General features: G+C 28.8%; 1 protein-coding gene across 1 annotated transcript in view; it reads left to right on the forward strand.

The window, feature by feature from the left end:
- The first annotated feature begins 9,642 nt into the window (after positions 1-9,642).
- LOC113368104 (dual specificity protein phosphatase 15-like) overlaps positions 9,643-23,020 on the forward strand; it is a 35,392-nt gene continuing 22,014 nt past the window's right edge. Inside the window, exon 1 of the mRNA XM_026609667.1 lies at positions 9,643-10,039. Within this exon, the coding sequence (XP_026465452.1) occupies positions 10,019-10,039 (21 nt within the window). The 5' untranslated portion in view covers positions 9,643-10,018. The remainder of the gene's footprint in view (positions 10,040-23,020) is intronic.

Genomic DNA, 23,020 nt, shown 5'->3' on the forward strand with positions numbered 1-23,020 from the left:
TCTGAATAATTCAAAAAATATTCAATTAGAATTGATAAGGAGACGTGCTGATTAGTTTTTGGGGCAAAAAGTGCCAAAAACAGTAACTCAGTTTTTAAGAAAACGAAGCGTCCGATTTTAATAATTCAAAGAAGATTTTACTTGTATTGACAAGATGAAGAACTGATTAAATTTTTTAGGAGGCGGTTATGGACCCTAAATAAAAAAAGACATTTTGCGGTCAAAAATGGTTATTGGACATATGTACATCAAATTATCAGATATTTTATAGAGATTTTAATAATGTGTACACATTTTGTGTAATTTTTTTGGGTTCCGTATCAAGGTTTGTAATTACGGTACGGGAACTTCCAGCAATTTGCCTTAAGGCACTATGCCATGCACCCTACTAGTTTTGCCATTTCAAATGAAGAGACCCTATTAAATGCCAATTGGTTTTGAATTATCAGGTTATGAATTAGGAGTATGAGAAATTTTAAAATATGATTGCTACAGTTAATTATATATTTAAGATATAAAGTATTTTTTTTATTAAACTATTTAAAAAAAACAACTAATTGCCAATTGATCTTTTAAGTCTTTTAAATTTTTATTTAACACCTTGATCGCTGATTATCGGACCAGGTCAGTTGATTACAGATACATCAATAATGACATTAAAAATAGTGTTCATCCAGGAATTTTTGCGAAAAAATTCTTTGTCACGTAAAGTTTCCTTGACACATTTTTAACTAAACTATCTTATAAAATCACCTTGGCCCATATAAAAATTTATCTATTATTGTGGCGATTAACGTGTTAAACTAAGATTTTATTGAAAGTCTATATATAATCAAACTATCTCCCACACCTTTGATATTTCTATTCTTCCCGAATGGGTTTTTCTAATAGCCTCTTTTACAAAATTCACCTTAGCCTAGGTTATGGAAGCTCTGTACTGGTTTCGTCTCTTTCAGTTCGAAGCTTAAAACGGTACAATCTTTCCTACTTCTTCCGATTAAATATTTTAGCAGCATAATAAAGAGCTAAATGTTCGGCATCTGGTCTTATTGAATTAACGGCATTAATTCCACAACAAAAGCTTTTATTTAGCACGTGGTCTGGGCTTATATATTTTGGTAATAGTAACACAATACACACACGATATTAATTAACGGCAACTCCAAGGAAATTAATGTGTTTCATTAATACGCTGGTTGAAATAATTTTAATTTATTATAATTGTATAATGAAAAACAATATTTATTATACTTACTTGATCTGAATATTTAATATAACTGCTTCATTACTAAAAGCATATACTTATAATTTATTTAGCACATAATTTATGGCACTTTGTTGATTTGATAATTACTTTATCGTATTAATGTTTAAGGAAAATCATAGATTGATCAATATTCATTTTTGAATATAATAAATATACCTAATTAAGAAATTTGCAAGCTATCATTAATGCAAATAGATCATAGACTTTTTATTAGTGATTACATTGATAAATAGCTTTGACTAGCTCAGAAATGATTTAAAATTATTTTAGAGTTATAAAATATAGATATGTTGTACTTTTCGTAGTATTCTTCATATCATTCTTCTGTGATTTATTTTCTTATCGTTAGTATTAAAACTTTTTTTTTTCAATTTAATTTAATTGATCAAAAAATTTTATTTTCTTTAATCTTTCTCTGAACAAACAATATCAGTTTTATATAAAAATGATTATTTGACCTAAAACTCAGAAAATTTATCTTACAGTCAGGAGGCAAAAATTTTTATCATTTAATTTTTAATTTTAAATAAGTTTTGCGTAATCATAAGCTATACTTTTTAATAAATACGATGCAGTTTAATTATTAGATTGAGCAATAGAACTAAAGATAATAATATAAAGACATATGTATTTTTAAAACTTAATATTATAGTTTGTAGGACATTGTCTCTGAAGGCAAATTGCTGAAACTTTCCGTACCGCAATTAAACATTCAAAGATTAAAAATAATGGACTTGTCTTTTTAAAAATTAATCAGCACGTCTCTCTGTCAATGCGAATCGTATGTTTCTTGAATGAATTTCGAATAATAAGGTATGCCAAAACTTACCCTACGAAATGTTAATAAGCATTAGGTAATTAATAATATTAATTAGTTAATTAATAGTAATTTTTAACATTTTATTCATATATTAATTTTATTATATTATTCATCTAAAAATACTCTTGGATAATAAAAAGACTTTGAGCAATTTTATTGCGAAAACCAAACCAATTGTATCACAACTAATAACATATATTACACAAACAAATATCTGACTATGCTCAGTAAAACTACCTGCTAATTTATCATTGTTAAAATGTTTATCTCAAAATTTTATATTTTTATAAAATTCACATTTTTACAGAGATAACACTGTATATAACCTTGATCTGGCATTTAGTATATTCATGATTATTGGAAAAACTTCTTATATCATTTATCACGTTTGAAATTATTTTTCTAACTTGATTAACTGTTTTATTCTATATTTTTTATTGTTCACATCTTTGCCTGAGTAAACGTTTAGTTGGCTTTTTTTATCCCGACTACGCGTAAGCTTTTAAAGTGGTTATATAAAAATCTGTTGAATCTAACTTGAAATTAACAATACATCTTATAAATAACGTATGTTTGTAACTTATACTGAGATCTTGTAAAGTAAACAACCGTGTATACAACCAAAAAAACTAACTACGAAAGAAAATACTTTGACTATGGGTTTTCAAATATTGCCTTGCAATATAGCGACATCGTAGGAAATAAAATGATGGTTATTTTGTTGTTCAAAATATCTGAACTTTACTTGTTTTTGAGATATCGGTGTTGGACTTTTTCTTCCGCGGACCTTTAAGTCCCTATATCTGTAAAAAATCGAAACTTGAACTTCTCACTATATTTTTAACTTCCCGTAGGGTAAGTTATAGTGATCGCAAAAAAATCAAAAATAATTTTTTTTATATATCTTTACGTTTCAAAGGTCTTTGAATATTCTGGCATACCTTAGAAAAAAATTATGTATGCGTGTATGTGTGTATGTGTGTGTGTGTGTACGGATACAAATTTTCGTCGACGATTTCGGGAACACCGATGAACCGATTTGAATAATTCAAAAAACTTTCGATTCGTATTGATAAAGAGACGTTCTGATTAGTTTTTGGCAAAGGCAGGTCTATCCGTTTCATAGATACGGGGCAAAAAGTGCCAAAAAACGGTAACTCAGTTTTTAAGAGAATGGAGCGTCCGATTTTAATAATTCAAAAAAACATTTTACTTGTATTGACAAGATGAAGAACTGATCAAATTTTCATGAAGGCAGGTCTAGCGGTTTCGGAGATCTTTTAAAAAAAGCAAAAGAAAATGCCATTTGGCGGTAAAAAATGATCATTAGACATATGCACATCAAATTATCAGATATTTTATAGAGGTTTTAACAATAAGTATAAATTTTGTTTACATTCCTATGGATTCCGTACCGATGTTTATCCGTTAGCCGGCGACGCGGCGCTTACGCGCTTCGATATTTCGTCTCTATGCAGTTAAAGCAGTACGATTGCTTTGAAAAAAAGTTCAGAATTTCCAAAATATATCAAATTAAAGAAAACATTTTTTTTTCAAAAAAAAGTAATTTTTTGTCAAATTTATAGTTTCTCAAAAATCTAATATTTTCGAAGTATTTTTTTTTCAAAAATGTTAATCGTTTTTAAAAAAATAATAATGTTTGGTACGGCAAGTTCCAGCAATTTGCCTTAAGGCACGATGTCATGCGCCCCACTAGTTATTTCGAATATTTAGTTCTGGTATGAAAAGTTCCAGCAATTTGCCTTAAGGCACGATGCCAAACACTACTAATTCCTCCCACAATTTAAAAACAATAAAATAAAATGTTACCCCCGTATCAGTGCCTTTTAATACCGAATACGCTGATGTCTTCGATCCGTTCTGGCGTTCTATTCCCTCCATGCCTCTATTCCGCCGCCACATGATGCCGTAGTACCCGCCGCGGCACCACGTTCGGCTCGGTTCAGTCCGCCGGTCGTCGCCGAAGCTCACGCACGGGTTCGCTCTATTTTCCCGATGGGGAAAATTCTAACACCAAACATCATTTTCTTAGCACTTTTATCAATAATTTTGCACAAAAAAGTGAATTGTTACATATGCCGGTAGTAACTGGTCCTCCTGTCCTATTGACTGTTGTTTGTTAAATATAAATATCAATATTTGTTAAAAGTGACATATATAAAGTTGATGTTTACAAGTTGTTATTCAAGTTGTTGGCACATTTTCAAATTGGTATAACGATATTAAGTGAATACATTGTTTTAAGAATTTGGCAGAGGAAGAAGTTGATTAACTTGGTAATAATATTTAGTATTTTTAATTTTGCTTACAATGAATCATACCAATATATAATTTTATGCTTGCTATTTAATATATTTTAATCATTTTCAATATGAGGTGTGCTAGAAGCTTGTGTTTTTTTAAATTAATATATCTCAAGATCCACTGATTTTAATTCTACGAAATAAAGCTTTAACTAATAAATTAAATTGATTACAATTGATTACAATTAATCATACCAATATATCATTTTATTTAATATATTTTAATCATTTTCAATATGAGGTGTACTAGAAGCTTGTGTTTTTTTAAATTAATATATCTCAAGATCCACTGATTTTAATTCTACGATAATAAAGCATTAACTATTAAATTAAATTGAATATATCTTAATCATTTTCAATATTAGGGGATTAGGGCTTGTTGTTTTCTTATTTAAATTAATATATTTTATTCACTATAGAATTTTAACTTTTTAACTATTTCTCTACCAAAACAAGTAAAAATGATTCTACAACTAGTTCATTATTTCAGAACTAATCATTTTCCAGAAAAGGGCGATGTTACAACGACAATAATACCTCTGATGATTTATTATTTATTAATTTTTAATTTAATTTTAAATTGACTTGTTTCTGATTAATTCTCTTTATAAACTAACGCAAAGTCTCAAACTATAATTAATACAAATGAAACATATAATAATAATACAAGTTTTTATCATAAATCATCTTAAACTACAATTATTATCATAATGCACATTAAAGATATAGTACCTCTTATAGCACAGTTTACATGTGCTCACATGTTACAATTTATTTATTTCTTCCAATGTTTATCAATTAAATTTGTATTTGTAATTCTTGTATGTTACAACTAGCCCAAAGGTTTTGTCTCAACTAACCTAAAAAGTGATAAATTTTATTATTTTCAATAAGATATATGAAATTTAAAATTAGTTTTTAATAATAACGCAAACCGATATTTTGAGACAATGTAATTTTACACTTTTGTACACTTTTGTTTACTAGAAGACGGTTTACATATTTCTTAGGAAAAATACTGTTTGATTACCGGTTTTCAACATGTGATTTTTGTATAAACCAAAGCAAAAATGTTGTTACTCATAGTAATTGATATTTGTTTAATTTTTTAGTTTATATCTAAAAAAATTTAAACATTGTTTATCTATATTTACCTATTTAATTTTACAATCCACATATATTCTAAACTATTGTTCAATAGCCTTGGTTTAGATTTTAGATTTATTATTGGTTTAGATTACGTATATATATATATATATATATATATATATATATATATATATATATGTGGGAGTTGTAATGATTATGATAATATATTTAATTAGAAACTCCCAACATAATAAAAAAATATAAATTTATTAACTATAAAAATATTTTCAATATCAAAAATATACATGACATGTCCGATTGTTTTTTACAAAACAAAACCAGCCTGCTTGATATCGCCACACACTCCCTGCCCAGTGTTGATCTCACAGTTTAAAAAAAAAAAATACAGGGAAACACGTTATAAAAATGTGGTGGGAAAGCAGATTATAGCAGACCAGTGTTGTAATACTGGTCAATTACAAATTTCCATGTTTCGTCAGCAGATCCACCGTATGTGGTGATTTGACCTGCCATCAACTCCATATTCTGCATAATGTTCTCGATCTAATGGGTATTAGTTATATCAGAATAACTTAATGTTTAGAATGCATAATTTATGGGTACAGTTTCCATTTCTGCAAGCGTTGCATTCGTATCTGATGAGTTCCGATCAGAGAAAGAAGTTGGCTCTTTATCCAAATCAGGATCATTGGTTTCTTTGACATAAGAGTCCAGAATTGTGGAATCCAATAAATTATGTCAAATTTTGTTTTGACTCGTCGTTGTCACCGATAATGGGAGGTAGCATTATAAGACGATTTGTTGAGTTAACAGAGAAAGAGAGGTTGAATTGCATTCCAATGAAAAGTTCAGGCTCCAAATTATTTTTTCTGTCAGCAATAAACACTGAGGTCTGGGTATACCAAATGAGTAACCTCGGAAGTCTGATCCAGATAGTAAGTGCGTTAACTATGATGGATTGGACTGGACATACCTTATAGGTCGTCACTGAAGACCAGTGATTATGGTGCTGCGTCAAAATCAATTTTTCTTAAATCTTCGAAAAATAAAACTCCTATATCTTCATCTCCATCACGTCGGGGTCACCAATGTGGGAGTTGTAATGATTATGATAATATATTTAATTAGAAACTCCCAACATAATAAAAAAATATAAATTTATTACCTATAAAAATATTTTCAATATCAAAAATATACATGACATGTCCGATTGTTTTTTACAAAACAAAACCAGCCTGCTTGATATCGCCACATATATATATATATATATATATATATATATATGCATGTGAGTACTTAATTCATCGATTTGCTATTTTCCGTGCAAACCCATTAACATATCAATTGAAGCTCGCCATTTACCTTCATTCAGTAAAATTATTTTTCCGTTAGATTTTTCACTTTTTCAATCCAAGAATAATGTTGAATTCAGTATGCAGAAAATGGCATTAATATTCCTTCAGCATTTCTTGCCGGATATTAAATGTGATCCACTTGCAAATCTGTTCGATGAAAATTTTTCTCTGTAAACTTTTGTTATTATCAGAAATGGTTTGTTAAAATTAATTGGTCAAGCATGTTAGTTTTGAATTCTGAAATAAAATTTTTGAAAATTATCTGAATATTTTCATTTAACATCGTAGGCAGCATTGCTGAAGAAACAACATAATTGAATAAAAAAATCGATTAACGTTAACTTTATCATTCAAATCAGCTGATCTGGCCTCTCGAAATTGTCGACGAAAAATTGTATCCGCACATACACCAAAAATATTGATTTTCAACTTTTTGCGGTTACTGTAATTTACCCTATGGCAAGGTAGAGATAGGTATATATTTTTCATCAATTTTACAATAATCTCCTATAAAATATACGAAACATTAATATGATTTTTCTTCAATTTCAATTTTCCAGAATTGATTTCATCTCACCTCCGCAAAGCGCGAGGTCGACAAAATTGTTTAATAATCTCATTACCTCTAATAGCTCATTGTTTTGTAAACAAAACAGTATCATATTTCATAATTATTATCTTATAGCCGGAATGTGAAACCATTTCTGGTGATTTAAAAGTATTATGTTACGCAAGGTGTTTGCTTACGATATTAATGCACCAGGATAGATTAAAATTTTATGAGTAATTAAATTAGGTAAAGATTAGAGAAATGAAAAAATGAAGACAAAAATTTGATTTGTTATAATAAAATAAATTTTACTGCGTTTGGCTTAAAAATTATTTCTCAAACGTAGACAAATATAAATTGTTATAACGACACAACTTGTATAAGATATATTGATAATTAAATAGGGTAAGATGGGGCACAAAGGTCCAATTTAATATTGAGCAATTATTTTATGAAAACCAAACTAATTATATAACAACAAATAACACATATCGAACAAACAACTATCTGACTATGTTCAGTAGAACTCTCAGCTATTTCATCATTGTAGAAATCTTTTTTGCTGTTTTTCAAAAGTTTGTAATCTGGTCTTTTTTACTTCATACACAGGGTAAATTAGGATAGTCATTGGGCAAACACGTCCCATCTTAATTTGATTTTAAAGGGATTTTACAAAATAAAATGAAATTATTCAACGAATGCAAGATATAAACTTTATGGGTGCATTTTTTACAGAGATAACATTATAAACAACTTAGATTTGTTTTTTGTCAGAAATATTTATCAGCGTAGTTGAAATAACTATTTGTTTAATTCATCTCATATAAAATAGCAATTTTTACCCAAATTTACATTTTTATTTGCGATTTTTTATTTTTTATATATTTACCAGGGTGAAGTTACTTTTATAAAGGTTATTCATAAAAAAAAAATTGAACTTAAAATTTTAAATTTCATAAAACAATTAAATTAAGTATATTTAAAAATTATATTGAGGTCTCGTAAACTAAACAACAGTGTCACAACAATGACACTAATAACCAAATAAAATACTTTTGTTATGGATTTTCAAACATTGCCGGTTTTTCCTCTGTAGCGACATCGTAAGAATCAAGTTGATGGCTAGTTACAAAATTTTTTCCTTCTACTTTTAAATATTGTTTGTTTTTTTTTATAATTATTTTTTTATTTGCATAGATTTATTGCTGATCAAAATAATACACATTTTTTAAGACAATATGCTGGGTGTAAATGCATCAAATATTGTTGTTAAATAATTCTTAACTTCACAGGTTTTTGAGATATGATGGTGGACTTTTGTGTTCGCCGATCTTAAAGCTCAACCCTAAAGTTAAAATTTTACAAATGCTGCAAAAATAAATTTGAACAACTCTGATTACAATCATTGTAACAAATCTCATTAAGAAACAGATTTAAATAAAATTAATATTCAAGAAGTGTATTATAACTAATTATTACGATCTTTGTTTGTTTCAGCCGAATCCCAGAATTGGAAACTAGTGCTCAGAAAATACAATGAAGTTAAAACGAGCCGAGGAGCTTTCGGTGAAACTTTCTTGATTGAACCGACTTCTAATACTCTTTGACTTGAGACGAAAATCGAATGCGACTGTGACAGACAATATTAACTCTCTGATGTACCATTATCACCTCCTAGCAACAAAAATACGGTTTCCTTATTTGAAATTCAAATTCTGATGAAACTTGCGTAGGCAGCATTTTGTCAGCGAATGAAAATGAGAAGCTAAAAATTAAGTAAACGGAGTCAATCGTAATCAAAATAAAATTGATTGCAATTAGTAGATATGAAATAGTTGAAATATTAATATTAATATTAAATATAGATTAGTTTTATTTATTTGTTGAAGCGACTATAACAATAGCAATTAACAAATAACTCACCAAAGAGCCTCTTTTAGAATATATGCAGAATTAATGTTCAGGTTATAACAAAAATGAATAAATATTAATTACAAAAATATATTGAATGCGTCAAAAACATCACTACTAACTACTACGTCTATTAAGAAAATTTTAATAATCATTATAATTATCTTATTAAATATCAACGTCATGTACCAAAATAAAATATAAATTTGTGGTAGATTGCATATAAAAATGTCATTAATCAATTATTACATTTTAAAATAGTGAAAAGCTCAATTACCAAAATTTTGCTAGTATTGATGTTGTAAAATTAACTTATTGCTTGGCTTGCAATTTTCAAAATTATCTGGCTTCATTTACTATCTAATCCACGTTAGTCAATTCCTGAAAAATTGTCTCCTAAGTGATTTCCCATAATATCTCCGTGTCAATTTTAAGTATTTATCACCAATATGTGTCTCCCATAAAACTGACATATTTACTCCGCCGATCCGTAGAATTTTTGACTGACATTTCGACAATACACCATAATTTTATACGACATCGGCCTGACAACGATCCACTAAGGAGCCGCAATGTAGCCCCCCATAATTCGGGGCGCCTCAAACTATTATCTCGGGCTTTGTGGGGGCGCTCGGTGTATGAACGCGACTTACAAGAAAACGTCGCCTTCGCACTACCGACATGGGAAATGGAATGAACAGAGTAAGTAAATGCTTTGAGTTAATATTTGTTTTGTATCGCATTTGGTTTACTTAAACAGAATGATATTAATGCTTTAATAATGTGGTTTTGAGGATATGTTGTAGTTGACGATGTGTTATAGAATTATAAGAGTTATAGTTAATTTATAAGAGTGTTATATTTTTATTAGTTTATTAACTTCCTGAAGGAGAAGTTTGGTTTTTCCAAAAATACGATTTGCTAATATATGTTTTCTCAACGTAATGAGACCAAATTGGTAGAAGGTAGGGAAGTTAGAATTCATTTATTAATATATCTTGAGATCCACTGATTATATTTCAACAGGATAAATATGGATGATGCAACTTTCCTCTACCGAATCAAGTAATAACTAGTGGTGCATGGCATCGTGCCTTAAGGCAAATTGCTGGAACTTTCCGTGCCAAAAATTATTTTTTTAAAAAAGATTGAATTTTCTTTTAGAACTCTGAAAAAAATCGATTTATGAGATTTTTAAAACTTTTGATAAAAAAAACTCCTTTTTAAAAATTATGATTTTTTATATACTTTGAAATTTTTAGAAATTTGGAACTTTTTTTTAAAGCAATCGCGATTCGTTAGCTGCGTAGAAACGAAATATCGAAGCGCGTGGTCGCCGTTTTGCAGTATAACGGGTAAGCATTGGTATGGCACCCATGGAAATGTAAACAAAATTTATACTTATTATTCAAATATCTATAAATTATGTGATAATTTGATGTGCATATGTGTAATGATCGTTTTTGACCGCCAAATGGCATTTTTTCACTTTTTTTATTGGGTATCCGAAACCGCTAGACCTGCCTTACAACTAAAACTTAATACTAAACAAAAATTTAATCAGTTCTTTATTACGTCAATACAAATAAAATGTTTTTTGACTTATCCAAATCGGACGTTCCATTCTCTCAAAAACTGTATCTCCGTAACGGCTAGACCTTTGCCAAAACTTAATCAGCATTTCTCCTCATCAATACAAATCGAATACTTTTTGAATTATTCAAATCGGTTGACCCTTGTTTCCGAAATCGTCTATAAAAATTTGTATCCGCACACATACACGCACACACATACACACAAACACATATATCCATTTTATTTAAGGTATGCCAACGGTTTGAAACGTAAAGATATATAAAAATTTTCATTTTCATTTTTTTTGCGATTACTATAACTTACCCTACGGAAAGTTAATAATTTCATAAATATTGTTTATTATTTTATTATATTATTTTATATGTAATTCTTGCATATTTCAACTAGCCTCAAAGTTCTGTTTCAACAAAACACGGGTGCATTTTTTACATTAATCAAGATAACTATCTCAACAAATAAATTTTATTTAATTCTCTATTTTATTTACAACTGTCCAGCTAAGAACATTTAATAAATCACAAAAATTGTTACACGTTATTAATGATTGTTAAACTTGAAACGCGTTGACTGTGGAAATAACAATTTTGTTTACAATTATACATCTAATATTTAAATGAACAAAATTATTAAAAATTAACCGCACTAACCGAAAAATGGTCCCAGTTTCACCAAAGCCTCAGGTTATTCTTAAAAGCACTTGCAAGTTACATTGAATTTTTTTCTTCTAATTTTTCAAAGAAGAACGATAATTATACCACGTGCATTAAATTAGCGAAACAAATATTTAATTGAAATTAAAAGTAGTTCTCTATTGCTATTCTTAAATTAAAGTACTTCTCCAGTACTATTCTTTAGCAGTAGCTAGAAACGTGACGCAACTATAAAAGACTTGGCAACTTGGTAATTGCAGAAAGACCATACAACAATATACGAATCAAATAAAACACTTTCTAGGATTCCTAATTTAGCTAGAAGCAATTAAGGAAACTTTCTAGAAGACGAACTTTAAATTGATGTAATAATTTACATGTGTAATGTACTCTATAATTTAAAGAATTGCTAAAAATTAAGATCGTGCAATATCAACCGTTTCTGATGTCTACTGATAAGTTATAACAAATATTTATTAAATTATTTGTCCTCTATTTGTTATTAAATTGAAGGTCCCTACTTCAAACAAATGTACTGAAATCTGTTAACAGGTTTCATCAAAAGTTTTACAAAAAAAAATCGAATAAAAAATAAAAACCTGAAAAACCTGAGGGATTTTCACAGTACTGTCCAATTATTGAATTTTTGCTTTTAGTCATGTATAGCATCAATTAAAATAGTATTATTTTGACAAAACTGTTAATTGATTTGATATCAAACTTATTAACCGTAGATTTCAAATATGTTATATATTTTGAGCATTTGAACTATTTTATCTACATTTACGTTATTGATCAAAGTTTCATTTACAAAGTATAGTAGGGTCAGGTGCTTCCAGGTAAACAGCTCCTCAATATGTTTTTTATGTTGAATAACAAATTTACGGAAAGAAGTCAATGATCACAGCAAGCTAGGCGTTTAGCTTTTTTAATTTACACATTTCCCTTTACGAAGGCGAATGAAGCCTAATGCTTTCAGAAAAACAACTAACCGTACATAGTTGAATCCAATAGATTTTTTTGTACTTATAGATAACAACATAAAACAACAAACCGACATAAAAATATCGTGAATAAATTAATTATATATCGACACAAGATAAAAAATATAATAACAAAATTGAACTCGTACAGCGAAAGTAACTTTCCGAACAATGTATCACATTTGAATACGAATCACGTGTAGTGTTATCGAAGGCAGAAATCAGAACAAGCCGTGTGGTTGGTGTGTTTTCTGGGACTTTAGGCTGCTTAGGGTGCGTTGTAAAACGAACATAAATATATCCGGACCATAAAATATTACCTGGCCCGCGTATGGAATGCTAAAGTCACCTCAGTCAACTGGATTGCTTTCTAAAGTAACGCAGAACATTGAACCCGGATAATACACACATTCAACCTATTTAGCAGTAATAATAGAAGAAAAATCATTTTTGTGTATCTATTAGTGAATCTCGGTCAGCTCGGTGTCAAACAGTATGATAACGAGATCTCAAGATTTATTTATTTATTTATATATCCTAGCCGTCAGTATAATGATATTATAATAAGACTCAAATCAATATTTTGCAGATTTAATATAATTTAATTAACTATTAACTATTTTATTAATTATTTTTTTATTATTTAATTTATTTACAAATTTATTTATATTTAGTCAAATTTAATTATTTTTAAATATAACTAGATTGTTTGTTGGAAGTAAATGCAAGATTTAGGATAGTAAGAGTTTTGATGTAGATTTTTCTTTGTTATTTTAAAAACCGATAGTAGGTCCATTGGTCCAATTAGACTTTCTGTCTGTTAAATAAACATGTATGATAATACATAACATTAATCAAACAACTATAGAACTATGTTCAGTTTCCAATCCTAATTATAGAAATATAGTTTTTATTATTTTTCTACAGCCAGGGTGCAAACAGATAAACTTGTTTTTAATTCTAAAGAGATTTTCCGAAATATTTAAACAATTTGAATCACAATTTTTATGGATAATTTTTTTACAGAAATAGTATTGTAATAATTATATACCAATATTGATTTGCAGATTTGGACTATTTAATTTGTCTCCTGTAAAAGTGATTTTTTTACACTTCTTCAATTTTCACTTTTTTGTTCACTATTTTTTATTTTTTACATCTTTGTAAGGGTGATGTTGTTCCTTTTTACCCTACCCACCCGTAAGCTTTTATAGAGGTTATATAAAATAATATTGTTGTATCTCACTTAACATCAAAAATACATTTTTTCAAACATGTAAATACCGTAGACTTAAAAACTCTATACACTATATTAAGGTCTCGTAAACTAAACAACAGTGCTCACAACCAAAAAAAACTAAGAACGAAAGAAAATTATGAATTTTCAAACATTTATCTCCGGATTGCAACGTCTTAAGAATCAAGCTAATGGTTGATTATGCATCTTATTCTCTCTACTTTCAAATATTATTGTGTATTAAGATAAATTGTAATTGTGTATTAAGATAAGTGTATGGCATCGTGCCTTAAGATAAATTGCTGGAACTTTCCGTACCCAAAATTAAATTTTTTAAAAAGGATTAATTTTTTTTCAAACTTCAAAAAAATTAGATTTTTGACAAATTTTAAATTAAAAAAAAGACTTTTTTGAAAAAAATAGATATACTCAGACAAAAGACCAGCCTGTGATGCATGAAGGCATTCCCTTTGCTATACAAAAAAAACATACACAGACATATATACACACACACATGCATCCATTCTTTCTAAGGTATGCCAAAATGTTCAGAAACCTTTGAAACGTTAAGATATATAAAAATTTTCATTTTCGATTTTTTTGCGATTACTATGACTTACTCTACGGGAAGTTTAAAAGTTCTCAACTTGTTTTTGTGATATCGGAGGTGGACCTTTTTATTCAATGTCTTTCAAGTCCCACTCTATTCTATATAGTAATATATGTAACTAAGGATATAAGTGAATATTTTGAATAGAGACTTGAATGAATGCCACAAACACCCTCATTTTTATCTCGAGTTATTATCGCCTAATATGTATTCTTACATAGTAATACGCAAATTCATTCTAGAATATCCCATATCCATTGTTATTTTATTTCTATTTTATTTCCAAGAATATACAAAATAAGAAGTATATAGATCCACGATTCAGTGCTTCGATTTCTCGACTCAATTTCTGTCGTTTTGTCAATTTATTTCGAGGGATGAGTTGGGATTTGCAAGCTCAGAAATTGTATGAATAACCAATCATTTTGAAAGTAAGGGGAAATGAAAGAAAGGAGAATTCTGTGTATTTGTAACAGTTTTTTTACTTAATCGATGATGAAATTCTCTTTAGAAAATTTTATCATTAATATACACAGCTTATACTTACTTTTGCTCGTTCTCCTGGCGAGCTTAAACTTTTACAGATAGTCATTTATTTTTTGCCGTTTTTAATAAGTTTACCTATTAGAGTCAAACCAATTAAATATCAATAATAACTTCTAATGGAAAAGTCATTATAGAGGAATGCGTTGTATGTTGTTTAATATGTGTTTTGTAGATGGTTTGGTTCAGATAGTAAAATTACTGAAAGTCACGTTGGACCTTTGTCTTCCGCCCTGCCCTATTTATCTACCCAGTTAATGAAAATCTACAAGTATTTAAAATTTAAGGCTTAAATGGAAATTTTCCGAAAAAAAATTGGCGCAAGATTATTATTTGCGCTATTTTTTTATTGAATATAATTAACATCAACATAATCACATATATAGTTATATCCATATTAGAAATCAGTAAAATAAATGATGGTAAAATTCTTCATTCTGACTGAACATGATCGTTTCGTGATTATTATGTTCATGGAGTATGTACTCCATAAAATACATTACATCCTTGATATATATTATTTAAATATATATGTGCATGTGTAAGTGTATGTTGGTATATAGTTATATAAATGGAGATATTTGTTTCCAATTTATAGCCAGCATATTCAAAATTACGCATTGGATTTTTACCTATGTGTACACAAAACTCCACGATTTAATTTGCTTTTCACGATCAGTCAATAATGCTATGCTGGGTCTATTTCTGATATAGCAAATAGCATCCGTTTTACGACCCATCAAATTTCTGTTTATACATAGAATTTTATTACGATTTTTGGAGTCGCAGTATGTTCTCGAGTTTTATTATGAAACTGTCCTCAGGGAATATCATAACATAACGACTTCTAATGATTGATACATTTCATCGAGAGTAAATATAATACAAATTATTAATCTTGATTGATTTAATTATCGGAAGATGATAGATTAGGGGGGTCACAAAGTCCAATTTGACTTTGAGAAATAATATTGTGAAAAACAAACCAATTATATTACAACATATAACACCTATCAAACAACTATCTGATTATGTTCAGTAAAACTCCAGCTCATTCATTCGTTTTTCAAATATTTGTCACCTGTTTTTTTACCCTGTAGGCGGAGTAAAATGAGACGGTCCGGGGGCAAACAGGTCCAATGTCTTATTTTTAATTTTAAAAGGTTTTTACCAAATTATAGCTTCATTATTCAACTAATGCAAAATGTAATTTCATTGGGTACATTTTTTACGGTGACAACATTGGAAATAATCTTCATCTTGTATTTTGAAATATTTATTACCAGTGTTGGAATAACTATTTATTAAGCCCCGCTCTACCCCATATAATATTGATTCTCTTAAATTAAATGTTACATCTCTCATACGTTTGCATAAAATCTAAGCTTATATTTCTACAGGTATTTATATGCACAAACATTTTTACACCCCGATTTCTGGTTGATTGGAAAAGTGTCTGTTTAATCTTGACTAATGAGAGAGTTTATACTTTAGTTTTCAGAAGGTTTTAATACTATACAAATCTTTACTATTATTTTTTTTTAAATGTTTGTGAAATATAAAAAATCACACTGCCCACATTTTTATTAGTACACAAATAAGGGAGATTGGGTACGGTTGTGCCACTTTTTTTGATCAACCATAATTTTGTTAATTTGCAAGTTAGCTAGGAGTAAAATAAATTAAATAGTAATAGTAAAATTTTTGACACTTCAAAAGTAATTTGTCTACAGATCATGTTAATGTAGGATGTTGACTCAATGCAAAAATGGGAACTTGTTGGAACAATCATACTTCATCTTTATCTCTTTGGATCCTATCTCAGTCAGTAAAGTTTTGTTGTTATTAGGGTTTGTCGGTTTTTAAAAACCGGTTTTTAAAACCGATTTTAAACCGGTTTTTTGACGAAAATTATGGCATTCGAAAACCGGATTTTAGTGGAAAAATTGGTTTTAACTATGGTAGAAATGGATGTTTTGAATCTTGGAATCATATTGGTTCGATAAATCATATCAGTTTGTTATTGTTCCCAGAAAGTTTCTGTATTATTTTTGGCTTAATGTATATATTATTTTAGATTATTATATCAATGTATATATTAATTTAGATTAATGCGACTTCTGGTTGAATGATTGAATTGCTCTACTTAAACTTAAAAAAAAAGAGTTTTAACTCTAGAAGCCACAAATAAAAGAACAAAATTTTCAGATTTGTTATATCACGCTTTAAAAAAGATTAATCCTAGTTCGTTTGCAAGTAAAAGAGTATTTTCTATTTCAGAAAATTTTGTGAGTAAGCAAAAGACACTTCTAAATAACAAATTGATAGACGTCCTCAGCTGTTAGCAATCATATTTCAATAAAGCAAAAATTAATTTAATATTTGAAATTAACAAAAAATCAAAATTTAAAAATTTTAATTAAAAATTTGAAAATTAATTAAAATTGTTCGGAATAGAACAAACTTGGGGTTTTGTTTGATTGTTTTTAGAACTAAAATTGACATTAACAAATATGTATCAATATGTATACATTTTTTATTTAATTAAAACTTAAAACTGTATTATTTTTATTTATTCGAAAGCTTTTCTTTCACTATCATAAAAATATTTATATTCTCATATGTGAAAATGATGCATGTTTAACGAATAATCATTTTCAAAGTTATTTAATCCATATTAACTATTATTTCTTAGTTCTTCTAGATAAAATTAAAATAAATTTATTTACTATTCATAAAATTGAACATTAAATAAATTCAGTCAAAAACTGCTATAAATCACACTAAATTTGCTGATATTTTTTTGTTATTACAGAATATTCGAGCAAAAATTGATTTTTTATATAAAATTCGAAAACCGGCTAAAACCGGTTTTTTGAAATGTCGGCTTTTGTATAGACCCTAGATGTTATGACGACTGTCACTACCGTACTTACTTGACATATGACAGATTTATTTTATATTTTATATGAATATTAAGTTTTATTCGAACAAATATACGTTATCTTTCTCCCTTTGGACCCTATCTCAAAATCAGTATAGTTTAGCTAATATAACGACTGTCATTATCGTACCCTGGCACAACCATACCCGATCTCCGCTACTAATAAATCACATCTAAAAAGATAATAAATTATGTGCTGATAAGAATCCCGAATGTCCGAATGCCCATTCGCGTGGCCGTTGCGAAAATCTCGTTTTCGCGTACTAAGGATGTGTTGATGTTAATTAACGGCTTGCCTTTTTCTGTCATGAATTACCTTTCTGATTACCCGGACTAATGTGCGCGCACGGGCGTGGCGGCCTGGCATTCCGTTTTGCGCTTTATGACGAACCAGAGCCATAGCCATAGCCAGGAGGTTATCATGACACCGCCGTAGTCGTAGTCACTCTTGTTGATTACAGCCGATGGATGAATCCGATTATATACTGGCGCTAAACCTATGTGTGCCCTGATTAACTTGCAGTCGACATTTGTTTTAGACGGAGATCTGATGGATAGTTTTTTCGTTATAGTTCATTACTTGTCATAGCCTTATAATATCTTAAAATTAGTCAAATTCAGAGTAAACATGCTTTGTTATTATATACTTTGAGACTAATTTCATGGCCGATTTTGCCTTAAAATAGACCAATGTTATTGCAAGGCTATGTGAAGTTACAGTTTTCATACTCAATGCTACTATGCCAATAGTAGCTAACACAACAAATGCCATGTATTTGCTGTGCTATCAGGCGCTTCACCCTTAAATTGCAACTCCACTCATATGTTATCAAGCCATATCTCAAAGATTCAGTTATGATAACATCGTTTTTTTGACATTTGGGCGTTTAAGGTTAGGTTTTCCTAATATAATGCTAAAGTATTATAAACCTCACAACGGTGAGCGAATGAATTATAAAAATTTATCGAAGTTTGGAATTCCCGCAATTAAGAAATTCTAATCAGATTCTATGTCTATCATATCTTACGCATACGTAGGTTTCCTGTTTTGTTGGGAGCTACTGATTACAGTTGACGTCCACGTTAAATAAAATACATTTTTAGAGATGATGTAAAATATGTTATACAAATTATATGTGTTTTTGAAAGACATTGGGTGGAAATCATATTGATTATATTTTAGTGAGGGCAAAAATTCTGAACAACAGTTGAATATTTTGCCAAAATAGCTGAATCTCAGTTGTTTTTAAGTTAGTTATATATATACGTATACGAAAGATTATGCAACTAGCCTTAAAGCAGAATCCTACTTACAACTATGTAGTTTCTTATTATATTCAATCGCTTTCTTCAGTCATCTTGAAATTTTGTCATCTTGAAAGTTTTTTAGATAGTTACAATCTAAACAATGTTACTACTTTGTTAATTTATTTCAACTTATTGTATGCAAAGAAATTGATTTTGCGCCGTTTTTATATTTATATTTTCTATCTTTAGGTAATGTAACTTTTGGAGCATTGTCTAAAATCAAATTCATCACACAGATAATTACATCTTTTCATCTTCATCACAAAGCAAATTATAATGTTTTAATTACAATAGGTCGCGTAACTCCTCTTTAGCGACATTTATCAATACAACCATTCTAACGAAGAGCCTCGTTGTATTTAACGTTGATTTAATTAATGTACGTCGTCTGAAGTCCCATTAATAAAATGTCGCGATTACTAGAACATCAGGTGTAGAAATAGAGCTCATTTCAGGCGTAAAAATCATTTCATTAATTGTTAATTATTAATCTCTAATATAATCTAGCGAACGAATATTTCTGACGTTTGAATATTTTTCTGATCTTAATTAAATCTTAAATTACAAAATGTTTTCTTTGGTTCTTCTAGTTTAAGATATAGAGAATATATATTTTATGAAAAAAATGAATAATTCTAATGTAAAACAATAATATAAAAACTAATAATAATAATTACGGCAAGACGGTCAAACATACATCAATCTGATGTGTACCACATGGAACATTATAATTTAAAACTTGATTTGAATAATATATTACATTTACCATATAATTATATTCCAGGCCACATACACTACAAACACCAACTTTAATATCGCGTTCGATCATTTACAATATATCATTAATAATAATACGTTTGTCACTACAAATGTAATATTTTTCTCAGAAATTTTCTGATTCCAATATGATATTGATATTGATATATTCTCGTATTAACATAAAACAAATGGATTAGATTACGATTATATGCAACCAAAGTAGCATGTCGGAGGCATATTACGACGAATGCCGAAATTTCTTGCGCGATTGTCGTGATACATGACATGCGGTGGAGCGATCGAGTCATTTTGCTCCAAATGCAAATTAGACCAAATTCTGATGTCTTACTAAACCAAGTTTTGGATATAAATGAATTTTTAAAGTAAATGATGAGGTTACTAATGCTATTTTAAGACCACGGCACGAATCACAGCAGGAATGTGGATTGTTTCGGTTGTTATCAGATTTATCACAGGGTGCGGCATACAGTGAAGTAATCTCATCAATAATTATATATAAACTTAATTAAAATAAAATAATCAATAGTCAAACAATGAATTTTTAAACTTGTTTTGATGAGAGTTTTGTGTTAAGGCCAATTGATTAGACTCTCCGACATGTGTAAATTAATCGCCTTGTATCTACAAAAATTGAATCTAGCAACTTTTGAAATTATTCCAACCATTAATGAATTTTTAGAATGAAACTATTCTGCGTAAAACTATATTATTACAGAATGTTTAGAAGGCCATAAAATTTACCTTTATACAAAGTTTTACTTTTTCAACAATTAATATCAAACAAACAGCCCTGATCTCTGATCTTTACCATTTAATCGCGAATGAAAATATTTACGTATTTACAATGAATAATTAATTATTTCTATGGTACTGCTTTATCTGTTCTATAAAATTATATAAATTAAATTATATAAATTATTGTGACAGAATCAATTATCAATTTATCTTTTTTTTACTTCATTCATATTTGAATATTTGTACGAAAATTCTAAACGATATCATATTTATGATATCATATATTTAATTATACTCCATACTAGTTCGTCATAACAAAGCAGATTTTTAATTAAATTTTAAAAGCTCCCTCGCATATCGTTCAAACGATAAATTATGTCATGTTTTTGCTTTTATGAGCAAAATTAAAATATGAAATAATGAATATAAATTATTAATATATGTAATTAAAAATATGCCACGGAGTGCTATATCTATTAGAATTTTGTATAAATTTTTAATTTGAAGTAATTTTTGTCACCAGTATATTTTAGTGAACCTAATATTATATTTGCTTCAGAAACTACAAGTAAATTGTGTAGATTATACAATTATCTTTAACAAGCCGTAATTAATAATGATGAATATTATTTCAGGTTCTTGTTAAGCTTATACATAATAATAAATTGAAGTAAATTTATTTTGTAGTATATATAGTTTATAAAATATATAATATAAATTAAGTCATGTGTAAGTATAAGAAGAAATTTAAGGGATTGTGCAGAATTTAAAAATCTATCGAAATAAACTTAAATATAATTTCGAACGATTTGAAAAATCTATGGAATAATATAATAATAAATAATAATTCTTAAGAAATAAAACGTTAAAATTATTTCAACAAAACATTAGAATTATTATATTTTTATAACGATTATATTATATTCAGTATATTAGACCATGAAAAATTCGACAATCTTCGGATATCTAAAAGTAAGTGTTCACGCCAAAATCAGAGCGTGCCATATATTGATATAGAAACAAAAAAAAATCAATCAACAATTATAAAATGAAATCAATCAATACAATACTTTAAACTTTGAAAATATTGTAAACACAAACACAATTTGTAGTTAATTTAAATTAAACACATCATATTACAATTAAAGTGTTTTACAAACCAGTGGTTCTTCGAAAAATCAATCAAACCAAACAAACAGTAAGAAAACATAATTGTCCTTTTTTGCACTTTTTGCCCCGTATCTTCGAAACGAATAGACCTGTCTTTGCCAAATCAATAGGAATCGAATGTTTTTTGAATTATTTAAATTGGTTAATCGGTGTGCCCGAAAACGTGGACGAAAAATAGTATCCATACATACATACACACGCATCCATTTTTCAAATCATGCCAAAATGTACAGAAACCTTCAAAACGTGAAAATATGCAAAAATTTTCAATTTCAATTTATGAACGATTACAAAAACTTACCCTACATTAGTTAATAAATGAATGCGGATTCCTATATATCTTCTATCTATACATCCTGAATCAACAGTCGATCGCAGTGTTTAGTGTAAAAACCGATGGCTGGCAGTTGCAAATTAAAATATATTGTTTGATCCTCGTTGAGCACGCATGCAATATATTCATCGAAAATGCACGTGTTTTATCGTGTTGTTTTGTTTCTTTGTGAGAGCTCGCGAGGAGCTATTGTACGGTTATCGATTTGCAGAGCGCCGCACGCTCGCGGCCCCCACTGCGGGCGCCGAGTGCCCATTGCTAGCTAGCTTTTGGTGCATCGCATGAAAACGAACTAAAAATAACACCCAGTTCGGCAGTGGGTACATATTTCAAACACCACTGTGCGAAATATCGACTCGGGGCCGGTAAACTACTCATTTGTATATGACTGATTGAGAAATATAAACGACAAACATATAGTTTTTGAACCTTTACAATTGCAAGTTGAAATCACAGCTATAATAGTATTTCTATAATTTAATTATTATGCATTAATGACACTTTTTCAGAATTGTGATAAACTACGAAATCGATAAAAACCCGGATATGTTAAGACCCAAGGCAAATTGTAGAATCATCACGAATATATGTACGAAAAATTTTAAACTATGGTCAAGATTTGACCAGGGCTTTTTCAATTTAACCCGGGACCCTTTGGGGTAGGGGATGCAATGGTATAAGAATAAATACCTGTAACTTACAATAATATGGGAGACTAGCAAATGTAATGATAGAAGAAGGTTGTAGAGTGAAGTTCAATATATATCATAATCTAAATAGTGGTTTTATTCAC

The sequence above is a fragment of the Ctenocephalides felis genome, unplaced genomic scaffold, assembly GCF_003426905.1.
Source record: "Ctenocephalides felis isolate EL2017-DRISC unplaced genomic scaffold, ASM342690v1 CF-g0.4_SCAFFOLD_01170, whole genome shotgun sequence".
Classification (NCBI taxonomy): Eukaryota; Metazoa; Arthropoda; class Insecta; order Siphonaptera; family Pulicidae; genus Ctenocephalides; species Ctenocephalides felis.